The sequence below is a fragment of the Aspergillus pseudoviridinutans genome (assembly GCF_018340605.1).
Source record: "Aspergillus pseudoviridinutans IFM 55266 DNA, scaffold_7, whole genome shotgun sequence".
Lineage (NCBI taxonomy): Eukaryota > Fungi > Ascomycota > Eurotiomycetes > Eurotiales > Aspergillaceae > Aspergillus > Aspergillus pseudoviridinutans.
In genome coordinates this window covers 1,387,836-1,413,457 of record NW_025091287.1, presented here as the reverse complement: position 1 = coordinate 1,413,457, position 25,622 = coordinate 1,387,836, and the positions used below count along the sequence as shown (strand labels likewise).

The window sequence follows — 25,622 nt, the reverse complement described above, 5'->3', positions numbered from 1 at the left end:
TATGAATAAGTGTAGAACAAGATACACAGTAGTATATCTTAGAGGCGGAGATAACACTGGTCTGTTTGACGATTCCACTAGCTCGCCAATTGACTCAGCTTGCCTTCTCGGATAGCATCTAATGGGTATCTGACGTTCTTCAGAGCATTCTGCGACACATTGATGTTCCAGAATGGGCTGTGGGCTGTCGGGAGTAATAGATTGACGTCAACTAAAAACGAACATCCAAGAGAGCTACTTCAAGTCTACTTTGCTGTAATTGCTGTATATACAACCAGTCTATCATCTATAGGTATCTATCAAGTCCAAGCTTCCCAGCTCAATCCGTCGCGGTAGACCAATCCATTCTGTGGTCCCTCGGAACTGATAATATACCCTCCTTCACAGGCTGAGTACGAGACCTTCGGCTGGGCACGGTAGAACTGATCATACTTTGTGTTCAGAGCATCCCGTAGATCCTTCACTGAGCCATCTGGGTGGATCACGTCCCACGGCTTGATGCAGGTATCGCCCTTGCACGATTTTAGAACCAGCAGTAGTGCGTCAAGACGAGTGATGACATTGGACAGATCGCGGCCAAGGAGACGGGGCGTCGTCGCATTGGCGTTGGTATAGAGATTGTTGACCTGGTAAGGGTCTCGGAGCATGTCGTACAGCTCGTGATCGTGGTTGCACCAGACCGAGTAATACAAGCTGTATCCGTTGCCAACGATCCGGGCGGATTTGTACGTGTTGTTGGGCATCGTGAACGAACCGCCAGGTGCTGCAGGTGTCAGTCATGTTTGGATACGAACTTGTTACAGTGAACTAACCCAAGGCACCGTATTCTCCTTCCAGCGGCGATTTACCCCAGAATTCGACTGCGACATGTTCGTGCGCGATGCCCTTTACCCCCTTTGCGACTGGCATCGGTGTGCCGTCAAAATCCTCTCGCAGAGGGATCCCTGCAAGCTTGAAGAAGGTCGGAGCCAGATCAATGTGCGTGGTCACCGTGTCGTCAGATTTTCCTTTGGGAATGCCGGGTCCGCGGATGTAGAACGGGACATGGATGTCCTCCTCGTAGCCAGACGACTTACCAGGCGGCATCCGGTGCTGGCCGATGTGGTATCCATTGTCCGCCGTGTAGACGATATACGTGTTTTCGGCCTGACCACTCTCTTCGAGTCGCGTGATAAGAGCATCAACCATCTCATCCAGTGCCTGCAGCGCGCGCAATCGCTGGCGGTAGAAATGATCCTGGTAGTCGATGACGGTCTGATTGGCCAGCGGGAGGTGCTGCACCCATCCGCCTCCGGTGGGCACCTTGGGGTTGAAATTCGCCGTCCGCGGCACCTTGGCATCGGGAAAGAGATCCTTGTGTCGCTCGGCGGGAATGGGAGCGGTCATCAGTGTACCCTTTGTGCCCCCAGTGCCCAGCGCACTAGGGTCAATGTTGGAATGCGGCGCAATGGGAGCAACGGCAAGGAAGAATGGCCGATCACTGCTTAGAGCGTCGTTGAGAAAGCCCAGGGACTTTTCACTGATGACGTCTGTCGTATATTGGCCCGCATAGCTCTTGGGGGGCTCGCGATTCCGCTGGTATGTGGAGTTGAGGTACGAATATGTGTACGGATCAAGCAGAAAGTCTGATCCATTCCACCCTTTGGGGAAAGGAGAGTTGTAGTTACTGGTCGTGTGGCCGTTCATGAGTTTGCCCGTGTAGTAGGTGTTGTAGCCGGCTTCCTGCAGCCACACAGGGAGCCAGGCCTCATTGAAACCCTGTGACACGAACTTGGAGTATCCTCCTATACTCTCGTCAGCAATTACTCATCTGTTTCACAGCGAAGGCCAGCTCACCCCATGGTGGCGAAACATCTGTAACCTGTGCATCGTTAGCATCTTCACTGTCATTCATGTCAAAGACAATGCTTACATTGGTGTTGTGAGCCTGCCGTCCTGTCCACAAACTGACCCGCGACGGACAGCAGAGGGAGGTGGTCACAAAGTGATTGGTAAATTCAATGCCCTGGTCTCGGATATGTTTCTGGATATACGGTGTGAAGGCCGGGGAATTCAATTCCAGATCTTGATCGTCGGACATGATGAACAGTACGTTTGGCTGCTTTGCCAGTTTCCTGGGCATGAGTAGCGTATCCTGGCCGATGGATGCAGCCTCGGAGGCCGCTAGAAGCCCTGAAAGGGCTATAAGACTATGAACCTTCATGTTCAAGGGAACTGAAGAGCATAAGTTATCAGAATGGAAGCTTCACCGTGTCGTTGTGACGGGGAAGCTAGCAGCTTTAAAGAGTCTGCAATGGGGATAAGTGAAAGTATTGATCTTTTGACAGCGGGATGACGCGATTGAATAAGTCAGTGCTTTCATTCAGCCGCTGACTCTCAAGACTGGAGATAAATGCGGTGAAGCAGGGGGAGTTCCGCGCATGGCTCTGTTGATCTTTAAGGAGCCAGCAATGGACCACACTGATCGATGGGTCAGGATAGCGGGTCGGCAAAACAAGTCAATATTACGGAGTTAATACTAGCTCGGAGTATAAAACTCTGAGACGATCATATCCGTCATTGGACGAGAATCAATGTTCACGATAGCCATAGGAGGAGTCCGAGGGTATCGAAAAAATTGCCGTTTTAGCGTTTTGTGGCACCATTTCCACCCAATAGAGCCGGGTTGCAGCAGAACAATTGCAGCTCGGGCTAATCAGGTCTCGCAGCAAAATGCTTGTTTATGTTGTATAGCCCATGCAGATGCAGAATACGTCGGCATATTTTTCCCCGCTGTCTTAGTCTTGCGAGTTTTCCCCGAGGTCTGCCCTCAGTGTCGCGTATTTAGTCCGTATCTTCTTCATCGGATACGCAAGACGGCAGTTAGCCGAGCCCATAAGATGATATCATGTATATTCGAGTAGAGTGAGATCGCCAGTTGACTATACCAGGATCGAATAAGCCCACTGCGGGTCGGCGCAATTACGTGCTCCGCCTTAAGATGAGCTCATCAATTGTAGCGCATTATCAAAGGCGACTCGATCGCTTAGCCAGCATGATATCTCTCTGAATTAAGTCTCTGCTAGTCACGACTCTCCTGAACTTTTGACTTGTATGACTCAGATCGCCTGTAGCACCGTCTACGCTGTGTTACGGAGTAGACGCGTCGCTTGAGAGTTGGCTGAAGAGCCTTCCTTTTATCATAGAGCAGACTGGATTCTAGTATGTTGCAATTGGTAGTACAACGATCGCGCACTTGGCTCATCACACATAATGGCAGCCATTGTTGGGATTGTTGTGTTGATTCCGGTTCATCAACCACATGGCGGTGGAGAGGCGTGTTGTCGCTACTGTTTGAAGAGAAGCTTAAATCGAAACAACTATCGTGCAAGCCGGGTCATCTGCAAATCATATCCATTCATTGATCAATTAAATCATCGGTCGTAATCTCGTGTCGCAGATTATATACTAAACTAGATATGGAACGAGTCCACATTCTGCAGAATAAAATTGTACGTGTCGTTGCGGAAATTATCAGCCAGCAAGGCCCCTTGATTGTTGAAGAACTGCATCAGCTGCTGGCCTTGGTTCCACTGCGGCCATTTCATAAGACTGCCCCGGCGCGAGTTGGGATCGAGATCGTACACGAAGCTGAAATAGTAGGTGTGAATCGCGCGCGACGCGTAATTCGGCAGAATGCCATAAAATACCTGCAGAATATCACTGCCGTGGAAGGTGCCCATGATGGGCGTCCCATAGTCGTACGATGCCAGGTATGACCAGCACGGCAGGTCGGGCTTAAGCTCCGTCACGTACTTGAGATACGCTCGGCGCGTCAGAGTGAAGGTCAGATCGCCCAGCAGGGCCGCCAATCGTTTGAACTGCGGATACCAGTTGTTGAAAATGCCTGTGCGGAAGGGCGAGCCGTCTGTGGTGACGTCCGGATAGGTGGCCACCAGCTGCTCGAGCTGGTCCCGCGTCGCCCCAAAGAAGAAATACTTGGCCAGGTAGTCCACCACCTGTGTGGTGGTGGTGATATTGGACTGGAAGAGCGCAAATAGCGTCCCTTCATCCTCCTGGTCGCCGATAATGATTGGTACGGCCGCGTATTTGCCCGTTTTGACCAAAACGTCCGGGCTGGCAGTGATTACCTTGCCGTCCGGTCGAGGCAGGTATGACAAGGCCACGGAATGGTAGCTCAGGAGGCCTGGCACCGAGTTGGCCGCATTCAGAAAGTCAGTATAGTCCAATCCGCGCAGACACTCGAGCGTGTTTGCCGCGGATGAGCAGCCGGCATAGTTCACAACCGCATCATAGACCTGCTGCCCCTTGACCCCGTCTATGGGATCCGCCGGGATCACGCTACCCGAGTTCATGATGCCGCCCCGGAATAGTGGCTTCCCCTTGTAGGTATTGTCGCCATCGTACAGGATCATGTGATCGAAAACAGAGATGGATCCGGCGGACTCACCCCAGATGGTCACCTTGTCCGGATCGCCACCAAAGGCTGCGATGTTGTCTGCCACCCACTGCAGGGCCAGTCGTTGGTCCAGGAGCCCCAGGTTGGCCGCACCATCTGCAAGGATCTCCTTCCCGGGCATAAACCCAAACCCTCCCACTCGATAGTTCATCGCGACAAAGACAATTGGCGTGCCCAGGTCGATCGAGCTTGCCACCAGCGAAGTGGCATCGTACGTGGCCGTCGCACCCAGCTCGAAGCCACCGCCGTAGATCCACACCAGGACAGGCAGCTTCGAGCCTGGCGTTGTGCCGGACGGACGGGCGACGTTCAGAGTCAGACAGTCCTCTCCGGCATTCGTCACGGTCTGGAAGAGGGGAATGTTGGCCAGGAGGCCGGCGACGGACCCAGGAAACTCGCTGTTGTCCGTCGAGAAAAAGAACTGAGGGCACGATTTGGCGCTGCCAGTGCCGTCGATAGTGCCCAGGGACGTCTGTATTGGCTGGGGAGGCTTCAGACGCAAGGATCCCGTGGGTGGCTGGGCGAAGGGGATGGCATTAAACTTCTCTACCGTCCCGGATGACCCAACAATGGTGGCCGCGGGAGATGCGATCGTGACGGTAGGCGCAGATCGCTTGGCCGGAGCCGCCAGCACAGCGGGTGAAAGGGTCAGAAGCGGCAGAAGAACCCGGAGGAGATACATGGCGTCAGTCAGCCTGTTCAGCCGATGGGTCTGAAGACAAGTGGACACTGGGCAGAGGGATGTCCGTTCCAAGCCATCAGTGGGAAGACGCGGATCTAAGCAGTACTTATGCTGCATTCATTTCCCGGCCATCACCCAATTTGGGTCTGAATGCACATGTCTCCTCGGTCTGCCTCCCGTTATTCTCGATCTGTTCCATGGATGCAAGGGGCATGCCCCGCCTGAAGAACTGTGACAAGACCCGTATCTACCGCTCGTCACGGACCTTAAGCCCAGAAAACCAGAACTGACCCCTGTCAATCATTGCAGCGACGGAGGGGGAGACCCGATTTGGCCGTGACCGAGGGAAGTCAGCCTGATATTTGGGTACATTGGGTCACCAGGCGACAAAGTTAAGCGCAGAGAGAAGAGCGAACAAGGCGTCAGGACGCAAAAATCAGCATTCGTAAAGGCACATGAAGCTCAAGAGCCGAGGCTGGCGAGCGCGAATCCAAGAACGTCGGGGAGGGTCAGCAGATCATTGTCAGATCAGGTTTCTGGGAGCTGACAATGACCGAATGGCGGTTGACGATTGAAGAAAATCGACGGGGATATTCCCCGCATTGCGGATCGCGGGGAACGCTCGAGGCTGCTGATACAACCGAGTTAGGTATACAACGATTCAATCTTGACCCAATCAACAGTTGAGTGGATCGCAAAATTGGCGCAATACCGGAAGAAGATCGGCCGTGACGAACCATAGGCCGCAGCCTCTCACTCGCAAGCCGATCCTTTCCTGATCATCCGCCCAACGCTCACATGGACCAACAACGGTGATCGAATGAGAAGCGTTTGGAATATTCTAGTTCAGTAGTTGCCTATCCTCTCGAGATGTTGGCTAGTTGCTGACCCTAACAATGACTCGCTGTCACTTCCAGTATGCTGATGGTTGCGGCGGTCGCTATAATTAGTGCCCCCCATGGGGTTGAGGACTTGGAAGTACATGGCAGTCTCTGGCCCTGCCGAGAGGGATTTTACCGGCTCACCTCGTATTTCCCTATTTTCATATCCGCCATGGAGTCTGGGACAAATGGATCACAGGATTCACAGTCCAGTCGGAGAAACCTCGCTTCCACCCGCCCCTCCATCTCGCGAGGCGGCCTCATTCAGCCGTCCACTGTCTTGGATGTCTAGATACAAGAGACTCACGAGCTGGATCCACGTCACTTTCTATGCAATAGCTACTCAGATTGAACGAGGCAGACCACGGTCACCAAGATCATCCAGCAAGAAAGCTTGAAGAATCGATTCTTAATAGATCAACATTCAAATCTTTCCCCAATATCATTAATCGTAAGGAGAATCCAGTCAAGAGGGGCTGCAAGACGGGCCAGCTACAACCTGCTTCCCTGCACAGCCTTGGTACGAGATAGGCGGTGATATTCATGCATATAGCCGAAGTAAACCCGAATTGGGTGGAATTTAGTGGCTTGTTTTCTTAGATTCATGGACAAGTCGCATAATGTTGTCTGTGCATAAGGCCATTGCAACACTATCGGAGACTCGATCGGCCAATGTAACAATGCTGGAAAAAAGCATGTGCGACGACGGTGTAACAACTGATAGCGAACAAGAAAACAAGCGGTAGGCGATACGCATGCATTTTCATCATCATGAAAAGGCAAAGAGACGTCACAGCGGCCACCAGAAAGGGCACCAGAGCTTACTCACAATAACGGCAACGAAGAACCGTAGAATGGCTGCTCGCATCAACAATTTACCTGACAATAATCAGACGGCGGAATTATAAGCATTAGCCTGTTGCTGCCCTTGAGGTCAGCATCATGACCGAGCCCTAGAATAGGCTGGAGCTTGGGACGGTACGGGCTATCGACCCCTCCGAAGGGCAACAAGGCTCCATTCTTTGAACTCGAGGAGTGTCTTGGACGCATTTTGATACATTTGTCAAGGTGTGACTTGAGCAGTAAGGAAGGGGCCCACGCTGCGTATCTCCGCCAGGAATTATCTGTTGACGAGGGGCTCAGAGTTGACATATGTGCATTTTCAACGGCAGACTTCTGGTTCTCATGCAGCGTCTTGCGATTGCAACGGCCACTCAGATGAATACAAGCATCTTTCCCAGCGTAACCCGTTCACCTTAATCGTCTGCTGCCCTATCCCCAGATACAGGCATGACGTGTGATAGGTCACTCATTGACAGGACAGAATTGACTGCAATTCAAGATGGATGAAGACAATCGCAAGTCAGCCATAGCGCAAAGGACAGACTACCTCGCTGAAGGGGTTAATCATAATCACATATGTCGGAAGAGTGCAATGCGGATGCAACGTGTTGTCGAACGGGCTCGGGCATGGCACCACACCATTGCTTTTGACTAGGTACAAGCTGCAGAGCGGATGATACTTTCTTAGCTGAGAGCGCTCCGGTCTACATCCATGGTTCTGATAAATTCCCCTGGATTTGCGCCGCTGGACATTCCAGTCGGCAATAAGGGAAGTTGGTCAAACGCTCAGTCTAAACCGACGAATGGGCTATTCCAAGTGAGCATTTCCAATTCGTAATCCGCTCGAACAATGAACGACATGGTCTCGGTGTGTTTTGAAGATTTGGAAATACTTAGAGTCGATAGAATGCGCCCCTGGAGTCAATGTCGCTAGGAGCAGGAAGACGTTTGACCAGCGACCAGTCAACGGCCCAGGAACCAGGTAATAGAATGAGTCAGCAGTCTTCTGAGATCAGCCAATGACAGCTCCGGACCTCAGATTTTTAACCTGAGGCATCAACCTGAGGCATCTAGCAGTGCAAGGCAATCCAGCATAGCAGCTTTCTTTGCTCAGTTGGGTTTATCTTCTGTTATGTTGCTTCCTGGATGTCTGGCACACTTGATCGTTTTGGCTGCGTTGCCTTTTTTGTTTGAGGACAGAATACACCTATGATTGACAGGGGTTATATCTGGCATCCCAGAGTGACATCTTGTATGCAGCACTCAGTCGAAGTGGAAGCATTGTCGCCACACATAAAAGGGTCTACAGGAAGTCGAGACTTCAATAAGTCTTAACGGGGAAGTTTGTTTAACGTAAGAAAAACAAAGGGGATTTGATCCTACCAGGCAATACAAGATTCGCGATATTCCTGGCTATTTGTGACGAGAGATTTCAACCACTGTATATGTACACATTGGTTCAAAAATCATATATCTTCGTATTCGGCGGCTTGGTGAGATTAGAACATCCGATTGCATCCTTCATCAATGAGTCACCGTTGACGACAGGGCATCACCCCCGGCTCATTTCTACTCTCTCGTCCGGCTTCACTCGTCTACCTGTCTTTGGCTGATTTATCAAATCAGACCTCCAGATCTGTCGATTTCTCACCCTAATCGTCTTAGAGCACAGTTGAAATTGGCCCTTCATGGGATCCTTTGAGGATCTCAGCTTTAATAAGAAGCACGCATTAGATCTGTCACTAAGAAGATCCCTTTGCATGATCTCGACGAAAGGAGCCCTTCTGGGGAAGCCCGGACAGTCGGGTAGTTATAAGGTTGCAACCTGACGGACAGTTGGTGAGGCCGGGAGATAGATATATATATATATATATACATTGTATAGTATATACATGAATTGATCTGCAGCAATTCTGGATTTGCTGGTGCTGTTAGACGTTGTATACACACAGGATGATCAATTTTAGTTCCTTTCTTGTCTCGGTCAGTGGTCGATTGGGGCCTTTGAGAGGTCCACCATATTAAGCATGGCCAAGCTATGTATGATACGAGCGTGGTCCACTATGGGGATTGTGGAGGACAGTAGTGATGGCTATCAATGAGGCTGGATATCAATTTCGCATAGTTATAATTTCGAAAGAGTGCAGTTAAATCATGAAGGTAGGGAGGATAATAGGATAATCTCCTGATTACTGGAATAACGCAGAGCGAGACTAGAATAAATATCGTGGCATTCACACTGTTTGAAAAATGAGCCTGATGGTCAGACATTGTAAGACAAGGCCAGTCACACGGCGTCGTGTTATCTAGCTCGGGTTCCTCGATTCTAACCCCTTTGAGACTTGATTTCGTTCCCGGCTGGTAATCGAAATGAACAAAATGCCTTTGATAACCGAGTCAACCCCGGATTCGCGCAAGGTACCAGCTGTACGTTTATTTCCATTGATTGAGTCTCTCCTCACTTGACCACAAACTCCGTGCCAGCTAAGAAGCTCTATGGCTGAATCTGGCAGGTCGATAGGCCAGATAGACCAGATACATTCGAATAGAGTGAGACCAACTCGTATCTATTAGTCAAGGTTTGCTCTCGCGTAGAGTCTATCCCCTCATCCATCTGGGGTAAACTGGGACCATGCACGTGCCAGGGCCACTAGTTAATATCACTATCATTGACACTATCGTGATTCACGCTTATTGGCACGCTGGGAGAGCTCTGATAGCCTGATAACCTCTCCCTCGGCTCATTGGCCTGAATTCGCGCAGCCAAGCAGTGAGGTTGCACTCCAGCCTACCAGCCAAGCCCCGGCCAAGCGACCGCCGTATTTCCGCCACCAGCCCTTAGTCCATTACAACCAATATGATTGCTGCTGCGACGGTCAGACGCTTTTCCAAGACCCTCTAATCAAGCCTCCAGGATTTCACCATCGTTGCTGCCGAGTTCCAGAGCTCAATGGAATCCACGACCACATGGAATGAATGCCCTGCATTGATATGCCCAATTGCCACTCTCAATCTTCGCCGTACAGCCATGTTCATGTCGGCATCACCCGCTTCCAAGCGCTGCTCCAAGCGATAGTGTTGACATACAGCCGTAGAAAGGATCACGGATTCAAAGCAACGGCCATGTCTTGACCCTCGCGAACTCAGCCGAGAGTCTTGGTCCGCCGGATACCCACGGTTCTAGACTGATACTGTCGACGAATTCAGCTAATCCCCCGCGACCTCGGCCGTGCAGCAAATCATGCCAGTCTGGAGACAGACCCTCGATAAAATAGATTAAATGTACCCATTGCTGCCGAGCGATTATTGGTTCATCTGACGTGACACGCGATAACCTGTCTGGATTGCATGGTGGCCTTTTTTTGTACCCTTGTTCCTCTCTCTTATTAAAGCTGGACCCTTTTCCCGGTCCACGGGGCTCTTCTTTTTCTAACTCCTCTTCTTCTCCACGGTCCAGTGTCTGTGGGACAATTGCGCTGTATCTGTCCGAGTCTCTTTGGTCTGTCTGTTTTATATATTTGTTGCCATGAACGTTTCAGACCCCGTGGAAGTGGCGGAAGTCGCCCGATCCAGGGCCGCTGCTCATGATGTGGAAATAAATGAGAAGATGGACCACAAATTGTCTCTCGCGCCTAGTATTGAGGAGATTCCTCCCGCGTCGAAAGAAGTGGGCGTCTCCTCTGCGGTTTATGACGACGACCACGCCCATCTGCAGAGGCAATACCCCTCCGATGAGGACTTCAAGCACCTCCGTCGGGTAGCTGGCGATATTCCTTGGACTGCGTACACGGTGGCGCTTGTCGAGTTGTGCGAGCGTTTCTCCTACTATGGCACGACTGCAGTTTGTATGGTTTCTCATCTTTACACTGAGATACGGAGCTAATCGGTCTAGTCGTCAACTTCATCCAGCGTCCTCTTCCCGCGGGCTCGACCACTGGTGCGGGAGGTGACCACCACAACCCCGGTGCATTGGGTATGGGCCAGCAGGCGTCCACTGGTCTGACATTGTGTGAGTTTTTCCGCGGTGATACTAGAGGGATATCGCTGACCCTTCAGTCAACGCCTTCTGGTCATACGTGATGCCCCTGGCCGGTGCCTACATGGCTGACCAGTACTGGGGACGATTCCGGACCATCATGTTCTCCATTGGCGCCGCGCTCCTGGGCCATATCATCCTGATCGTCTCGGCCTTGCCTCCGGTTATTGCGAGCCCCAATGGTGCCATTGCCTGCTTCTCTATCGGTCTGCTGATCATGGGTGTGGGTACTGGTGGTTTCAAGTATGTCCTCCCACCTTTCCTTCGCACTGTTGAAATTTAATAGTGACCGGATGGTAGGTCCAATATTTCTCCCCTGATCGCCGAGCAGTACCGCGAAGAGGTCCCCTACATCAAAACTCTCAAGGACGGGAAACGCGTGATTGTTGATCCCGCGGCCACCATCTCCCGCATCTACCTGTACTTCTACATGATGATCAACATTGGCTCGATCCTGGGCCAGGTCAGCATGGTGTATGCGGAGAAATACGTCGGGTTCTGGCTGTCCTACTTCCTGCCCACCATGATGTACCTGGGCTGCCCMGTCGTCCTGTTCTTCTGCCGCAACAAGTATCACCTCGTCAAGCCGACGGGCTCGGTCTACAGCCAGGCCATCCGTCTGTGGAAACTGGCGATGAAGGGGCGGTGGTCTCTCAACCCTGCCAGAATGTGCGTTTCCCGATTGCTGCTTTCCTGTTTCCACTTACTGACCCCTCACAGCTGGAAGAAGAACGAGAAGCCCTTCTGGGATTCGGTCAAGCCCTCTGCTCTGGGTCCCAACCGTCCCGTGTGGATGACCTTTGACGACGAATGGGTCGACGAGGTCAGCCGTGGTCTCAAGGCCTGCAAGGTTTTCCTCTGGTACCCTCTATACTGTACGTTTTCGTCGACATCCTATTCACACATTCCAAACTGACTGATTAGGGCTCGCCTACAACCAAATGATCAACAACCTCACCTCGCAGGCGGCAACCATGCGCCTGAACGGCGTCCCCAACGACATCATCAACAACCTCAACCCCCTCGCGCTCATCATCTTCATCCCCATCATGGACTTTTTGGTCTACCCGGGTCTCCGCCGCATGGGCATCAAGTTCACCCCGCTCAAGCGCATCACCGCCGGCTTCTTCTTCGCCGGCAGCGGCATGATCGTCGCCACCGTCACCCAGTACTACATCTATAAGATCGGCCCCTGCGGCAAGGAAGCCAACTACTGCCTCGACGAGCTGAACAAGCACTCCGACATCTCGGTGTGGGTGCAGACCCTCACGTACGTGCTCGGCGGTATCTCGGAGATTTTTGCCTCCGTCACTTCCCTCGAGTATGCCTTTACCAAGGCGCCCAAGAACATGCGCTCGCTCGTGCAGGCCGTCGCGCTGTTCATGAATGCGTTCTCGTCTGCGCTGGGCCAGGCGCTGGTGGGTCTGTCCAAGGATCCGCTGCTGGTCTGGAACTATACCGTTGTGGCGATCCTGGCGTTCGTCGGCGGCATCGGCTTCTGGCTGACGAACTACAAGTTGGATAAGCAGGAGGATGAGCTGAATAATTTGCCTGCCAGTCGCTATGATGCTAACAATCCGAATCCGAAGCTGGATGAGGAGACCACGCGGCAGTAGATTGTCACATGTGATGGTGATGTTTATGCCTAGGCATGCACGATGTATGGATCAATATAATTATGAATCACTTATCACTTGTTCTCAGTATTCCATAAGCAGTAACTCCATCTCAGGGTATATCTATCCATCTATGCATCAAGTTCTTGGGAAGCCACATGCTTGGTCAGATCTAGCAGCCGATTCGAATATCCCCATTCGTTATCATACCACGCCATGATCTTGAAGAACTGCACATACTTAGCATGCTACATGACTATGCCAGCAGACAACTCACCTGAGGATTCAATTCCAAACAGGCCGGCGCATCGATAATGGCACTGTGCGGGTTCCCAAGATAATCACTGCTGACGAGCTCCTCATCAGCCACAGCCAACACGCCGGCCAGCTCCGACTTTGCCGCGCGGCGGAAGACAGCCAGGATCTCGGCCAGCGAGGTGGGCTTTTCTGTGCTGACGGTCAAGTCGATCATGGAGACGTTGGGACTAGTCAGTTAGCTTGCAGTCAGCCAGCAAAACGAGACTCAGCAAAACTTACGTTGGCACCCGGATCGACACCCCCGTAACCTTCCCGCTCAACTCGGGCAACACCGTCGCAATAGCCTTGGCTGCACCTGTGGTCGTCGGAATGATATTATCAAAGACACTGCGGCCTACATCACATCACATCAATCTTCATTCTCTTTTTCTCAGGAGAGGAAGGACATACCTAATCGCCGATTCTTCTTACTATACCCATCCAACACCTGCTGCGACCTCGTCGCCGCATGCACAGTCGTCAGGAAACCCTGCGCAATGCCGAAATGCCCCTGCAGCACCTTCAACACGGGAGTCACGCAGTTCGTCGTGCAGCTCGCACAGGAGATCACGCGCTCCCCCGCCGTGTACGCATCGCTATTGACGCCGTACACGTACGTCGGGGCGTCGGCGCTCGGCGCGGAGATGATGACCCGCTTAGCGTGGCCGTGGGTGATGTGCTCGAGGGCTTGGGCATGCTTGGTGAACTTTCCGGTACATTCGATCACGTAGTCTGCGCCTAGGGCGGCCCAGTTGAGGTTTTGCAGGCTGCGTTCCGAGGTGAGTGCGATTTGGTGGCCGTTGATGCTGAGGAGGGTGTCGGAGAGGGCGTGGATGGGGACCGTGGGTGGGAGGTTGCCCATGCAGGAGTCGTAGCGGATGAGGTGGATGAGGTCTTGGATTGTGGTGCAGGTGTGGTTGATGGCGACGATTTGGAGGTCGGGTCTGTTGAGGGCTGCGCGGAGGACGTTGCGGCCTGGGTGGTCCTCGGGTCAGTACTGTCTGGTCGTGCTAGGGGAGGCGGACGGGGTTACCTATGCGACCGAAGCCATTGATGCCTATCTTGCAGACGGGGGATTGAGGCGAGGTGTTGGAGTGAGGGAAGTCATTGATGGAGGGTGCCATTGCAGTGGCTATAATATGATGTACAGTGCAATGATAGTATAGGTAGACAGTGACACAGTGTAGAAGTGGTGATAGTAGTCTATGCAGGATATTGATTAGTTCTGTTAATCTATTCTACAAGTGCTACTACGCAGTATACCATTCTCCTTATGTACTCTGCTTCCATGATGAAGTATCCTGATGCTATACTATACTCTCCTCTACTTTTCCGAAAACTCCCGTCAGTCTCTGTCGCTTCAGTATCGGGGCCCCACGGCCTGCGGGATCCCCCCGAAGACCGGACCTTTCATCGGTAACTGTCCGATCGAGTGCTTGACTGATTCTTAATTTTAGACGCTAAATAGTGGATATTTTCAGGATAAAGCCATGTTGGTAGAGTCCAGGATTGCCGATTGAAATGCCGGTTCTGTGATTGGTCGGAATCGGAGACTAGGACTGAGGACTGAGGAGTGAGGATATTGAGGATACTGGATGTCAGGTAGTTTTGAGAATTGCTTGTTCTGGGATATACTCGATAAATACACGCTATATTTTCAGCCGTCAACAGATTGTCTATTAATTCATCATGATGGATGCAAGAACGGAAGATTGAAGTCCTTGATCGGGATGTCGACTCGGGCCAGAGTCTCGACTCAGAAATGTCCGATTTCCGGCACTTTCGACCGATGATGTTTGTATACTAAAAATCTAAAAGGATGAATCTATATCCAGTTCTCGTCATTGAGGCATTTATCAATCTTGATTCCATTATTAATATTACTCAATAGTCAGTTTGACACATACTCAGGAATGAAGCATTCTTCGTAGCACGAACTATCACCATAGAGTATTACCTCTATATACAGAGTAGAAGGATAGTACATGAATATCATCAACCTACTCCTCCAGTCTAGCTCCTCCCACGCGTTCTCAGCAGATACCGCTTCCGCGTCCGTCTTCTAGGGCCTGCCATTCGTCAAACAACCTTTTGAGACATGTCCTGCGGGTTCCTTGGGCGTAGTGCAGTTCCCGCCGTGGTCTTGGTATTCGGACGCGAGAATCGACCTGTCTCGCCAGTAGTCAGTCACACAGCGGAGCCAGGTTGAATTGGACCATTGGCCTGTTTGGACGCTCTTGACGATTTGTTTGATTCTTGTTGATTCGTTCGCGGAGTTGCGGATTGCGGCATTTCTTTCGATCGGGCCTTTATTTATTCTTGATTGAGGGGAATATGCAACTCGTTTAATTTCTAGTTATTGTTGCGTTATATTGCTCAAGAGTCGTGACATCATGCAGAGATGGAATCGTTCAAAGTGATATTAATCTACCACCACACATACCATCATAATCAAAAGATCGGGTCGCTATTGCTGCTTCTTCCATTCCCCGTTGACCCATTCCAGTCCCTCATCGAGCCGCCCGTACTTGGCAAACATCAGATCCGACAGGTAATTGTCGCGCGGCTGCCAGGGCCCCCGATCGGCTGCTTTGGGGAGATCCTTCTCCGCCGCCGTCACGTACGTCGAGTTCAGATTGAGCAGCCGCCGGGGCTGCATCTGCCTGCCCAGCACCGGGTTCAGCCGTGGGACCGCCGCGACCTTGTGGTGTCGCTCCATCCACTTCAGCAGCCGGCAGACAAAGAGCGCCGTCGCGTCAGCCCCCAGCGTCCAGGACGCATTGGTGTAGCCGATCACAAAGGATGCGTTGGGCAGGTCCTGCAGCATTACCCCGTTCCAGAGGTACTTGTCGGACACGCGCTGTTTTTCGCCGTCCACCGTGATCGAGGTGCCCCCTGCGATCTGCAGCTTGAGCCCCGTCGCCGTCACAATGATGTCCGCGTCGAGGAAGTCGCCCGAGTTCAGCTCAATGCCGTTGGCTGTGACTTGCCGGATGGTGTCTGTCTTGACGTTCGCATGGCCACTATGGAGACTCTTGAAGAAGTCGCCATCGGGACAGATACACAGACGCTGATCCCACGGGTTGTACCGCGGCTTGAAGTGCGGATCGTGGGGGACATTTTTGGGGAGCTGCCGCACGACGCTGAGCTTGAGGATAAGGCGCGCCATCCAGGGGAAGGTTTGGCAGAAAAGAAAGAAGATTCGGGAAGTGATGATCCATCGGAGGCGTTGTAGTTTACGGTTGACTGTGTTAGGGAGGATCCAGCTCAACAGCGAGCTCTGGCGGTTGGGTAAGGCGAGAATGTATGTTGGACTGCGCTGAAGCATGGTGACTTTGGCCGCTTTCTCGGCCATCTTGGGGAGGAGCGTTACCGCCGTCGCGCCACTGCCGATGATGACCACTTTCTTGTCGGTGTAGTCGAGATCCTCCGGCCAGAACTGCGGATGGATAACCTTGCCCTGGAATTGACTGAGACCGGGAACATCAGCGGTCAGTGGCTCATGATAGTTGTAGTATCCGGTGCCAAAGATGACGAAGCGCGCAGTGTAAGACTTGGGCTCGCCCTCATGGTCGACGGCCAGCTTCCACACATTGTCGGCGGACGACCAGTCGGCCGCTAGCAAGCGATGCTGAAAATGGATGTGCTTGTCGATGCCGTACTGCGCAGCTGTATCGCGCATATACTTGGAGATGGAGGCGCCCTCGGCGATCGGGTTGTCCTGATTCCAGGGGTTCCAGGAGAACCCAAACGTGAACAGATCCGAGTCGGATCGAATGCCAGGATATTTAAAGAGATCCCACGTTCCGCCAATGGCGTTGCGGGCTTCTAGAATGGCATACCGATAGTTGGGGAATTGGCTTTGGATGCGGTAGGCAGCGTTGATACCGGAGATACCAGCGCCAACAATGATAATATCGTAATCCATTCTGGCATGAGCTTTGGAAACGAGGTGTATGATTCAGTGCAACCAAGAGCCTTGGATTTATATAAGTCAAATGTCACCATGGAAATTATGAATAATTAAAAGAGTTCACATGTTCCTCGGTGTGAGGCCGTGTGGAGAGGCCAGTGATCGTTTGCCCAAAAGGGAAATCGTCGCGAATCACGGACTTAAACGGTACTGCGCCAGTACCACTCTAATGGGTTGGAGAGTTGGGACGTGGATGTTGGGCTAAGCTTGTATCTCTGGGACTCAATTTTAGTCCAGTCGATCATTTAACGGGTTCATCAAGGAGGATTCGGCATTTGAAAAAATTGGACAAGTACAGAGAATGAAGGAGTATTCACAGAGAACAGTAGGTTGCTATCTAGGGGCAGGAGATTGTCAGTTATGCCACAAGAAAAGCAAGGAGATCTAAAGTATGTATGTATCCGATATTCTAACGCGATTGGTCGTTTAATGTTCCACAAGATCTTGACCCTTGATTTGTGTCACCAGCAAGGAAATGTAAAGCACAGATCAGATCAGCTGTATCATATCTAGACAACGAGACCAACATAATTAAAACAAATCTCAACCGTCTAGATCAAATTTCATTGTGTTCTCATCATGCCCCGCGTCGAATAACTGTGTCCAGCCAACCGAGGCAACCTCGGTTATCAAGGATAAGCATCAATATTTCCCAATCAGGCAATGCTTGCGACCCTCGCTGCGATTCTTCCTTACAATAAGGTAGACGTCTCCAGCATCACCATACTAATGATCATGCGATCTGAACAGTTGTATACTGTATCTGCCCCGTAGACATCAACCTTTCACTCCAACACACCCGTCATACCACCTGAACCAACGGACCCATGCCTTTCAACAAAACAATCAAGTTAACCCTGTGGGAGAAGCTCGATTTCTTCCCTGCCCTGTTATCCATATGGCTTACTGCTATATGGGCTATCTTGACTGGATTACGGCGAGAGTCCAACCAGCCCAAGACTCTGTTCCTTCATATTGGCTATGCGGTATTCCGTAAAGCGACGACACGCTTGTCCATCAAGCAGATGCAGTACGTATTCGCAATCTTTCTACAAATAAATAAATTGCTGACGATGATGTAGATATGTCCTGCCACCGACCAACAAGATGTACGAGACATATATCAAGAAAACCAAGCGATTGTCTCACACCATCGAGCTCGGCAAAGGCTCCTTCGGCCACTGGATCGGAGACGCCAACGCAGATAACGTCCTGATCTGGTACCACGGTCAGCAGAGCACCTCTCCCCTTCCTGATTTGACCGATCTAACAAAGAAACAGGAGGAGGCTTCGCCCTTCCCGCGAACATGGGCTACTTCAAATTCTTCGCCAACCTAGTCGACCACGCCGCACAAAACAACAAATCTCTGGCCGTCTTCAGCCTCACCTACACCCTCGCCCCGCAGGCAATATACCCCACGCAACTCCGCCAGGCAGTCGAGTGCCTCCGCTACGTCCTCGACAACACTCCGCACCAACCCAGCCGCATCTTCCTCGGCGGCGACTCAGCGGGAGGCAACCTCGTCGGCGGCGTGCTGTCGCACCTGGCGCATCCGCACCCACAGATTGACCCCTTGTCACCAAAGGAGAACCTCGCGGGCGCGGTGATGATCGCCCCCTGGACGCTAATGGAGACGGACTTTTCGGACCGCAAGATCGATTCCCGCGGGGATTTGATCACGCCCGCGGTGGCGGGCCCGTGGGCGGGGGCGTACCTGGGTACGGCGACGAGAGACGTCTATACCGATTTGTCGAATGCGGAGCCTGAGTGGTATACTACGTTTCCTGTGGAGAGTGTGTTGATTTGCGCCGGGGGGAATGAGATTCTGTTGGCGATTATACAGGACTTTGCGGAGAAGTTCAAGGTATGTGCTTGTGATCATGACTTAAGTGAGTGGCTGCTGACGGGACAGGCTGGTTTTCCCTCGGTGGAACTGTTTGTTGGACATCGCGAGGGTCATGTTGCTCCTATTTATAATCTGGAACTGGGGGATACGACGGAGACGGAACAGGGGAAGAGGGTCAAGGAGTGGTTGACGAAACGGTTGTGGTGATATACATACGGTATATACGCATGAAGGGGGATATGTTATATGTCTATATTTATGGATATCTTTATTTATGGCTGTCCTCGAACCATCCTTAGTCTGTATCACTAATTGCTCTCTTACAGTAATCTAGGTCAGTGTAGATTTATATGCATCATTATTGCCATAACCATAGTCATATATGAAATTTCAATCAGTCGCAGGATAGATGTCTATATACCGTGTAATTACAACTTCTGAGCAGCTTGCGACTCTCGAAGTCTCCTCAATGACCCCGAGGCAATCCCGCGCACAGTCTCTTGGAACCAATGAGGGAATGCTCGCACCATACTGGCAGCGGAATGCGAAGTCGGAAGAATCACTTGCCCGCTGCTCTGCGTGAGGATCTGCTTGACCACTGCATCCGAAACCACCTGGGGCGTCATCACGGGTTGCTTGAATTGGCCGCCCGCGTCCGTCAACTGCTGAATCATAGGAGTACGAACCCACAGTGGATGAATGACACTTGCCTTCGGTCAGTACGACGCTTGTCAAATTGAATGTAGCCTCATACCTGGTGCGAACTTTCTTTGCGTGATACCAATACCGCAACTCTTGCGTCAATCCCTCGTGGAAGGCTAGGGCGCTGGCCTTGGAGCAGCAGTAATCCACCATCTCCCCCAATGCAACAAAACTAGCCATACTGGCAATCGTAATAACATGACCGTGGTTCTGTCGGATCATGCTAGGCAAAAACTCTCGCACCATCAGGAAATGCGAGACGGTGTTGACCTCGAAAGTCTGCCGGATCTTGGCCTCGGGCTCCTCGAGGATGGTGCCGTCGTGGCCCACGCCTGCGTTGTTCACCAGCACAGTGGGATCGCCCAGTTTCTGGCGAATCTGCTCAGCCACAGCTTTAATACTCTCCGAGTTGGTGATGTCGGCCTTGAAGAAGTGCACATTGCGAGCTTTGATCCGTTAGTCTATGGCGCATGMTGAGGGAAGCGATGTCTCTTACGTAGCCGAAAGCTGGGCTCGTTGATATCCAAAATAACCACCCGGATTCCTTTACTGGCCAAATCCTCCATGATCTGCTTGCCTATGCCGCTGCACCCTCCGGAAACCAGAACGAGCTCGCGATCACCCTGCCATGGATGCGCGCTCTGCCAGTTGTTCATCGACCATCGTGACAACACGCGGTTAGCCTGCCGCAGAGCACCGAAGACCAGCGCTGCTGTGAGTGCCTTCTGGACGAGAGGATTCAGGAGAGCATTCTGCGCGGGTTCAGGCAGCTGGGCGAGGCTGGACTGGGCGTATTGCCGTGCGATAGTGAGAGCGCTTTCTAATGACATGTTGCAATGGAACTAGTTGAAGCTATTCAAAATGAAAAAAGAAAGACAAAAATCAGAATGAATGCCCTATGCGATGTACATGTGGCGTCTTGCAGCGCTCCTTATAGATCATGTCAAGGTCATATACAAGTTGTCCCTGCATCGAACCGAGGCACATGCGTAGCTTGGTGCAGATCCGATGGTTCCACGAGGTTAACCACAAGATACTGTCCCTGGAGTCATTCTCTCGAGAGCATAAGAGAGGGCGTTGCGAAGCTGACGATGCAATATTCTTCTGCTTGTCCAGATTAGGAAATCGTTGCGACGCTCTCCGCACAAGTTGGGCGATCACTGGAGCCATCTAGCTCGCTAAATATCCGGGTTAAACGTGGGGTTCTGTGGCTTGCCGCATGAGTAGCGCCAACTCTAGCCTATCAATAAACTAAGCGAGCCCGCAAAGCTATCCGATCTCAGAAATAGGGGCCAGTTGTAAAATGTTGAGATTCACATGGGTGCGGAGATCATCTTCTGATTCTCAACATTCTGTCTGTTTTTGACCCTCTCTGTCATGGATTGACAGACACTCAGGCTCCAGGCAGATTTATTCTGGTCGGTTTAAAGGTATCGTCTCATGCAGAATGTATCAAAAACGTCATCTGAACGCCCAAGCCGAGGCCGCATAGCCGCTTCGACTCTGTCGATCCCCGTGGGGTCATTTGATTATGCTAGTTCCTTCTTGGCCGATCTCTTGCATATAAACTTACTGACGCAGTATAAGCGGACGATGGAGGAAGATCTCTTCTATGCCGGTCCTAAATTAGCCGATTTTTTCAGTTCTTACCTTCGGCGTCTGTTTGCTCGTCCTCTGCTTGACTTTGACCATTCTTCTGCTTCCAAGTGATTATTCGCCAAGAGTGCTAGGAACATCGCCGACATGTTGCTGGCCATCGCCTCTGTCTCCCTAGCTGAGGGGTATTTTCTGCAGCGCTCCGTCTTGAATGAGCATTCTTTTCATTCAGTCTGCCTAGGGGCGTTCGGTGTCAATTTGGCCCTGAAGATATTCTGGGATCTCATCATTTATCCTTTCTTCGTCACGCCAAATCGTCATCTGCCAACCGTCAAGGTATGCGCGACACCCCGCGTGTCGCAATCTCTAATAACATTAAGTAGGGCACTTTTATAAATGGAAAAATCATCTTTGATAACCCTCGTGGTCGTCTTCCCTTGCAATGGATGAAAACAATCCCCAACGAAGGCCTGATCCATTTCCGAGATGTGTTTAACCGTAGCCACCTATTGCCTACCAATCACCAGGCTCTTTTGGACATCATGAGCACCAACACTTACGACTTCGAGAAACCATGGCGCGCTCGCGAGTTCCTCGCTCGGATCATTGGCTTCGGCTTGATCTTGTCTGAGGGCGCCGCGCATAAGAAGCAGCGCAAGGCCTTGACTCCGGCGTTCAATATCAAGAACATCCGTTCATTGTACTCCTTGATGTGGGAGAAGACTGGCCTTTTCCTTGATGAATTGGAGAAGGAGATCCGGCAGAATCCAATGGAAGGAACAAGTGCGGAGGATGGTGTGGGTAAGGTCGAAATGAGCGTTTGGGCGAGGTAAGCTCATGGTTTCCACTTTGCTTCTCTCATATTCGCTAAAGCTTACCCAGCCGTCTCACTCTCGATATCATCGGCCCGGCGGCCATGGGTAGAGACTTTCGCACCCTGCACAACCCAGAAAACAAAGTTGCCGACAGCTTCCTTGCTATTCTGGAACCAACCAAGGAGAAGATGGCCTTCCTCTCCATCAACTTTATTCTTCCCCAATGGTTTGCGCGACGACTACCCTGGCGCCTGAACAAGGTGATTGATACCGAAACCGGTTTCCTGCGTGATCTATGTAAGGACATTGTTCGTGAGAAGAGGAAGACCATTGCTTCCAGCAAGATGACTGCCAAGGAACTGGAGGCAGACATCCTAGGAACCATGATGGTGGGTGGGGATTTTACGGACGACGAACTGGTGGATCAAATGCTGACCTTTCTGGCGGCTGGTGTATGTTATCTCTAGCCTCCCTAGATTCACTTTGAAAACCATTCAGCTAATGTGAACAGCACGAGACAACCGCCAGCGCACTCACCTGGGCTTGCTACCTTCTCACCCTTCACCCCGACGTTCAAGAGCGCCTGCGCGCGGAGATTCGAGAGCATATCCCGTCTGGCGACCACCCTATCACCTGGAGCGATCTCGAATCAATGCCTCTACTCAACGGTGTCTGCCAGGAAGTCCTGCGTCTATATCCCACCGTCCCCATCACGCTCCGCGAGGCCGTCCGCGATACCACCATAGCAGGCAAGCACGTTCCCAAGGGCACTCGAATCATTATCTGTCCGTACGCCATCAACCGCAGCCCTGAATTCTGGGGAGATAATGGGGAGGAGTTTGTGCCAGAACGCTGGGTTGATACCGACAAGAACGGCCAGAAGGTCGTCAACCACAATGGTGGTGCGTCGACAAACTATGCGCAAATCACTTTCTTGCATGGCCAGCGGTCCTGTATCGGAAAGGACTTTGCTCGAGCCGAATTGCGCTGTGCGGTCGCTGGTGTTGTTGGGCGGTTCAAGTTTGAGATGCAGGATCCTAAGCAGGAGATCCATATTGCTGGCGCTGTGACGACCAAGCCCGTGGAGGGCATGCATTTGAAAATGAGCCGGGTGGATGAATGGTGATTCTGAAGCTTTTTGAATAATAATGTGATATGAATTTGATGAAACTTTTGCCTAGTGCACCTTTATAATGACAAGCCTAGTTACGGGGTTATTTGTGGGAGTGCGAGTGGACATGTCCCAGGTACTCGCTGGTGTGGTGTTTGTGCTTCTTCTTCCCTCCCTCGTTGTTGTCCTCCTCATCTTCATCCACTATGCCAAACTCAGGCCATGCCTCCCAGCCATCTTCCCACAACTTTCCCAGCTTCTCCTCCTTTTCCCGGTAAGAGAGTTTCTTGTTCTTCATGATCTTTGCCCACCGGCTCATGTCATCGTCATCCAGCAGACATTCATCCAGCAATTTCGTTATCAATTCCGTGTTGATTCCCTCACCGATGAATACGATTTCTTGTCTTCGGTCTCCCCATGGCTCTTGAAAATCATTCTCAATGGATTTTCGGACGTCTGGATCCTCGGGCCACGCCTCGTCTGGCACTTCTGCGAACCACGGCCCGCCGCACCCAATCGTCAGCATGCCACCCGCTTGGCTCCATTCTCCGAATTGGAAGGGCCTGGTAGCCAGCCAGAAGAACCCTTTGGAGCGAAGAACGGAGCCGAAGGCGGGATGGTTGCGCTTGTTCTGCAGGATCTCGGACGGGTCTGGTTGGTCGAAGTCGGAGATGCTTTCGTCATCACTCTCGTCTTCGTCTTCGTCTTCGTCTACTTCCATATTGTCTTCTTCTTCGTCTTCCTCCTCCTCTCCTTCATCTGCATTGTCCTTCTCGTCCTCTTCCTCAGCTTCATTGCTTTGCAGCAGGATAAACTTATCGTGAAGAAGGGAGAAGATACGACGAGGATGAAAGGGACGGCGAGCGGTATACACAAAGTTGTTAATCCCATACCTGTTCAAGTCAGTATATCTTCTTTCACGTTGGATGAAGGGCAAGGGAGACAAACTCTAAGGTCTCCGGCTTCGGGGCCATTCTCTGCCCATTCCCAGTATTCTGGACTGTCATTTCATGCAGGCTGCGCAACCAACCGGCCCCCGAAGCAGCCTTGATGAAATCGAACCTTCCGGTGTCCAGAATCTCTTTTACATCGACACGGGAGTAGCTCGTCTCCAGAACTTTGGCGTCGGGGTTGAGCGTCTTTAACAGTCTCCTGATCCTTGTTCGGGTATTCTCGTCCACGGTCTCGATCTTGTTGATGATAAGAACATCTGCGAACTCAATCTGATCCACCATGAGATCGGAGATGGTACGCTCATCCTCTGGGATGATCTCCTTGGATCCGTATCGATCCGACAAGAACTCGGCGGTGTCAAAGTTGGAAAGAAGATTGAACGCATCGACAACAGTCACTGTGGTGTCGAGTCTCGCCAGTGTATGAAGGCCTCCTAGATTGACACTGCTGCTGTCAGGATCCGAAAACCGGCCAGAGGACAAGCATTGGACGGGTGGGTGAGCTTACATCTCTGTCAGGACCTTGCGGCTGTCCTCATCCACCATCATCTCCTGATCCGCCTGCAGCATTGCACTGCTGAACTCGGCCGTGAACGTCTCCGCTACTTGCATCGGCTCACTAATGCCCGTGCTCTCAATGACAACGTACTGCACTTCCTTTTGGCGCGCGAGATGAGCAAGTTCTGACAGCAAGTCCCCACGCAGCGTACAGCAGATACATCCATTTTGGAGCTGGATGAGCTTTTCCTTCGTCTGGGAAACTTTGTGATGAGTGATCAACGCAGCATCAATGTTCAGCCTGTATTGCTGGTAAGCATCAATATTCCCCGATAGCGAGGCACCCATACTTGCTCATATCATTGACCACCACGGCAATGCGCAGTCCATGGTCGGGCGACTGAAGGATATGCTCGAGAAGTGTTGTCTTGCCGCTACCCTGCTCTCTTTTAGCTGATGTCGTTGCAATCTTGAGGGAGATTCTTACCAGGAATCCTGAAAGGAGTGTCACGGGGATCTGCCTCGTCGGCTTCTCCTCCGCTCCCGGCTGAGCAGGAGCAGGATAGGAGAGAGAGTCAGTCCCTGAGTTGATGACCATCTTGTTGGAAGTCAACGCTGTCCCTTGAACGAGAGTGTGGAATAAATTTGACGACGTACACGGCATAGTGGGAAGGCCACAATTTTATATCCTCAGCTAGCGACATGCTTGCAATTAACCCCCAAGGTTCACCTTTAGTGGGCTCAAACCATCCTCCATCATTAATCCAAGAGCTATTACTGGTTGCGTGGTTGAATCTATAGCATGAGTCTATTTCACCGGGGAACTCCCAAGGTACCTGGGTTGGGCCCAAGGTCCTCACGCACACTGAGATGCAAAATTGACTACAATCTGATTCGACAATCCATACATCAGTAAGATTATTGTTCTGTAGATCTCTGAGTGCTTGAAAATTGTGGAGTATCTTCGGTATACTCATTTTGATTGGGCGTATACTTGATCAACATTGTATTATGGTATGAGTCCCGCCTTCATTGTTAACCATGCACCTCAAGCTGGAGTTGAGATCCTCACGTTCGTCTTTGCATGATTTTGTTTTCTGGTTACTCAAGAAGATTTTTTTTTTTTTTTTTTGTTCCGAAATGATCTATCTATTATCTGTATCTAAGGGAAAAGCGTCAGGAATACTACAAGGAATGAACGGAAGCTCTTCGTCTCCCCTCCCACCTTTGGTTCTCCCGGTACACGATGTGGCCTGATAGAACGACCTTCTCTGCGTTGTTGAATTTGAGTATTGGTCGCTCTAGAGAAGCAG

At 51.4% G+C, this 25,622-nt stretch overlaps 9 protein-coding genes across 9 annotated transcripts; 3 read left to right on the top strand and 6 right to left on the bottom strand.

The window, feature by feature from the left end:
* Window positions 1-299: 299 nt before the first annotated feature.
* On the bottom strand, window positions 300-2,203 carry Asppvi_009799 (sulfatase family protein; the record flags this gene model as incomplete). The annotated part of the gene is made up of 4 exons (XM_043305647.1): window positions 300-763; window positions 813-1,784; window positions 1,837-1,861; window positions 1,913-2,203. 4 exons carry the CDS (start codon window positions 2,201-2,203, stop codon window positions 300-302), a joined length of 1,752 nt encoding a protein of 583 aa, XP_043161582.1.
* Window positions 2,204-3,452: 1,249 nt separating this feature from the next.
* Asppvi_009798 (putative extracellular lipase) lies at window positions 3,453-5,141 on the bottom strand (the record flags this gene model as incomplete). Its single annotated transcript, XM_043305646.1, has 1 exon — window positions 3,453-5,141. One exon carries the CDS (start codon window positions 5,139-5,141, stop codon window positions 3,453-3,455), a length of 1,689 nt encoding a protein of 562 aa, XP_043161581.1.
* A 5,250-nt stretch (window positions 5,142-10,391) lies between these two features.
* Asppvi_009797 (putative MFS peptide transporter) lies at window positions 10,392-12,517 on the top strand (the record flags this gene model as incomplete). The annotated part of the gene is made up of 6 exons (XM_043305645.1): window positions 10,392-10,710; window positions 10,758-10,874; window positions 10,922-11,144; window positions 11,202-11,570; window positions 11,622-11,776; window positions 11,826-12,517. The coding sequence occupies 6 exons, from the start codon at window positions 10,392-10,394 to the stop codon at window positions 12,515-12,517; spliced, it is 1,875 nt and encodes a 624-aa protein (XP_043161580.1).
* Window positions 12,518-12,648: 131 nt separating this feature from the next.
* Window positions 12,649-13,938, bottom strand: Asppvi_009796 (type I glyceraldehyde-3-phosphate dehydrogenase; the record flags this gene model as incomplete). The annotated part of the gene is made up of 5 exons (XM_043305644.1): window positions 12,649-12,747; window positions 12,795-13,002; window positions 13,055-13,169; window positions 13,226-13,789; window positions 13,848-13,938. The coding sequence occupies 5 exons, from the start codon at window positions 13,936-13,938 to the stop codon at window positions 12,649-12,651; spliced, it is 1,077 nt and encodes a 358-aa protein (XP_043161579.1).
* A 1,343-nt stretch (window positions 13,939-15,281) lies between these two features.
* Asppvi_009795 (flavin-containing monooxygenase) lies at window positions 15,282-16,742 on the bottom strand (the record flags this gene model as incomplete). Its single annotated transcript, XM_043305643.1, has 1 exon — window positions 15,282-16,742. The coding sequence occupies one exon, from the start codon at window positions 16,740-16,742 to the stop codon at window positions 15,282-15,284; it is 1,461 nt and encodes a 486-aa protein (XP_043161578.1).
* An 872-nt stretch (window positions 16,743-17,614) lies between these two features.
* On the top strand, window positions 17,615-18,841 carry Asppvi_009794 (lipase/thioesterase family protein; the record flags this gene model as incomplete). Its single annotated transcript, XM_043305642.1, has 4 exons — window positions 17,615-17,817; window positions 17,870-18,015; window positions 18,069-18,652; window positions 18,701-18,841. 4 exons carry the CDS (start codon window positions 17,615-17,617, stop codon window positions 18,839-18,841), a joined length of 1,074 nt encoding a protein of 357 aa, XP_043161577.1.
* A 221-nt stretch (window positions 18,842-19,062) lies between these two features.
* Asppvi_009793 (SDR family oxidoreductase) lies at window positions 19,063-20,166 on the bottom strand (the record flags this gene model as incomplete). The annotated part of the gene is made up of 3 exons (XM_043305641.1): window positions 19,063-19,339; window positions 19,389-19,782; window positions 19,833-20,166. 3 exons carry the CDS (start codon window positions 20,164-20,166, stop codon window positions 19,063-19,065), a joined length of 1,005 nt encoding a protein of 334 aa, XP_043161576.1.
* A 913-nt stretch (window positions 20,167-21,079) lies between these two features.
* On the top strand, window positions 21,080-22,873 carry Asppvi_009792 (cytochrome P450; the record flags this gene model as incomplete). The annotated part of the gene is made up of 4 exons (XM_043305640.1): window positions 21,080-21,268; window positions 21,316-21,761; window positions 21,815-22,199; window positions 22,259-22,873. 4 exons carry the CDS (start codon window positions 21,080-21,082, stop codon window positions 22,871-22,873), a joined length of 1,635 nt encoding a protein of 544 aa, XP_043161575.1.
* Window positions 22,874-22,961: 88 nt separating this feature from the next.
* Window positions 22,962-24,907, bottom strand: Asppvi_009791 (CobW domain protein; the record flags this gene model as incomplete). Its single annotated transcript, XM_043305639.1, has 5 exons — window positions 22,962-23,751; window positions 23,807-24,256; window positions 24,320-24,610; window positions 24,660-24,748; window positions 24,797-24,907. The coding sequence occupies 5 exons, from the start codon at window positions 24,905-24,907 to the stop codon at window positions 22,962-22,964; spliced, it is 1,731 nt and encodes a 576-aa protein (XP_043161574.1).
* Between the last annotated feature and the right edge of the window lie 715 nt (window positions 24,908-25,622).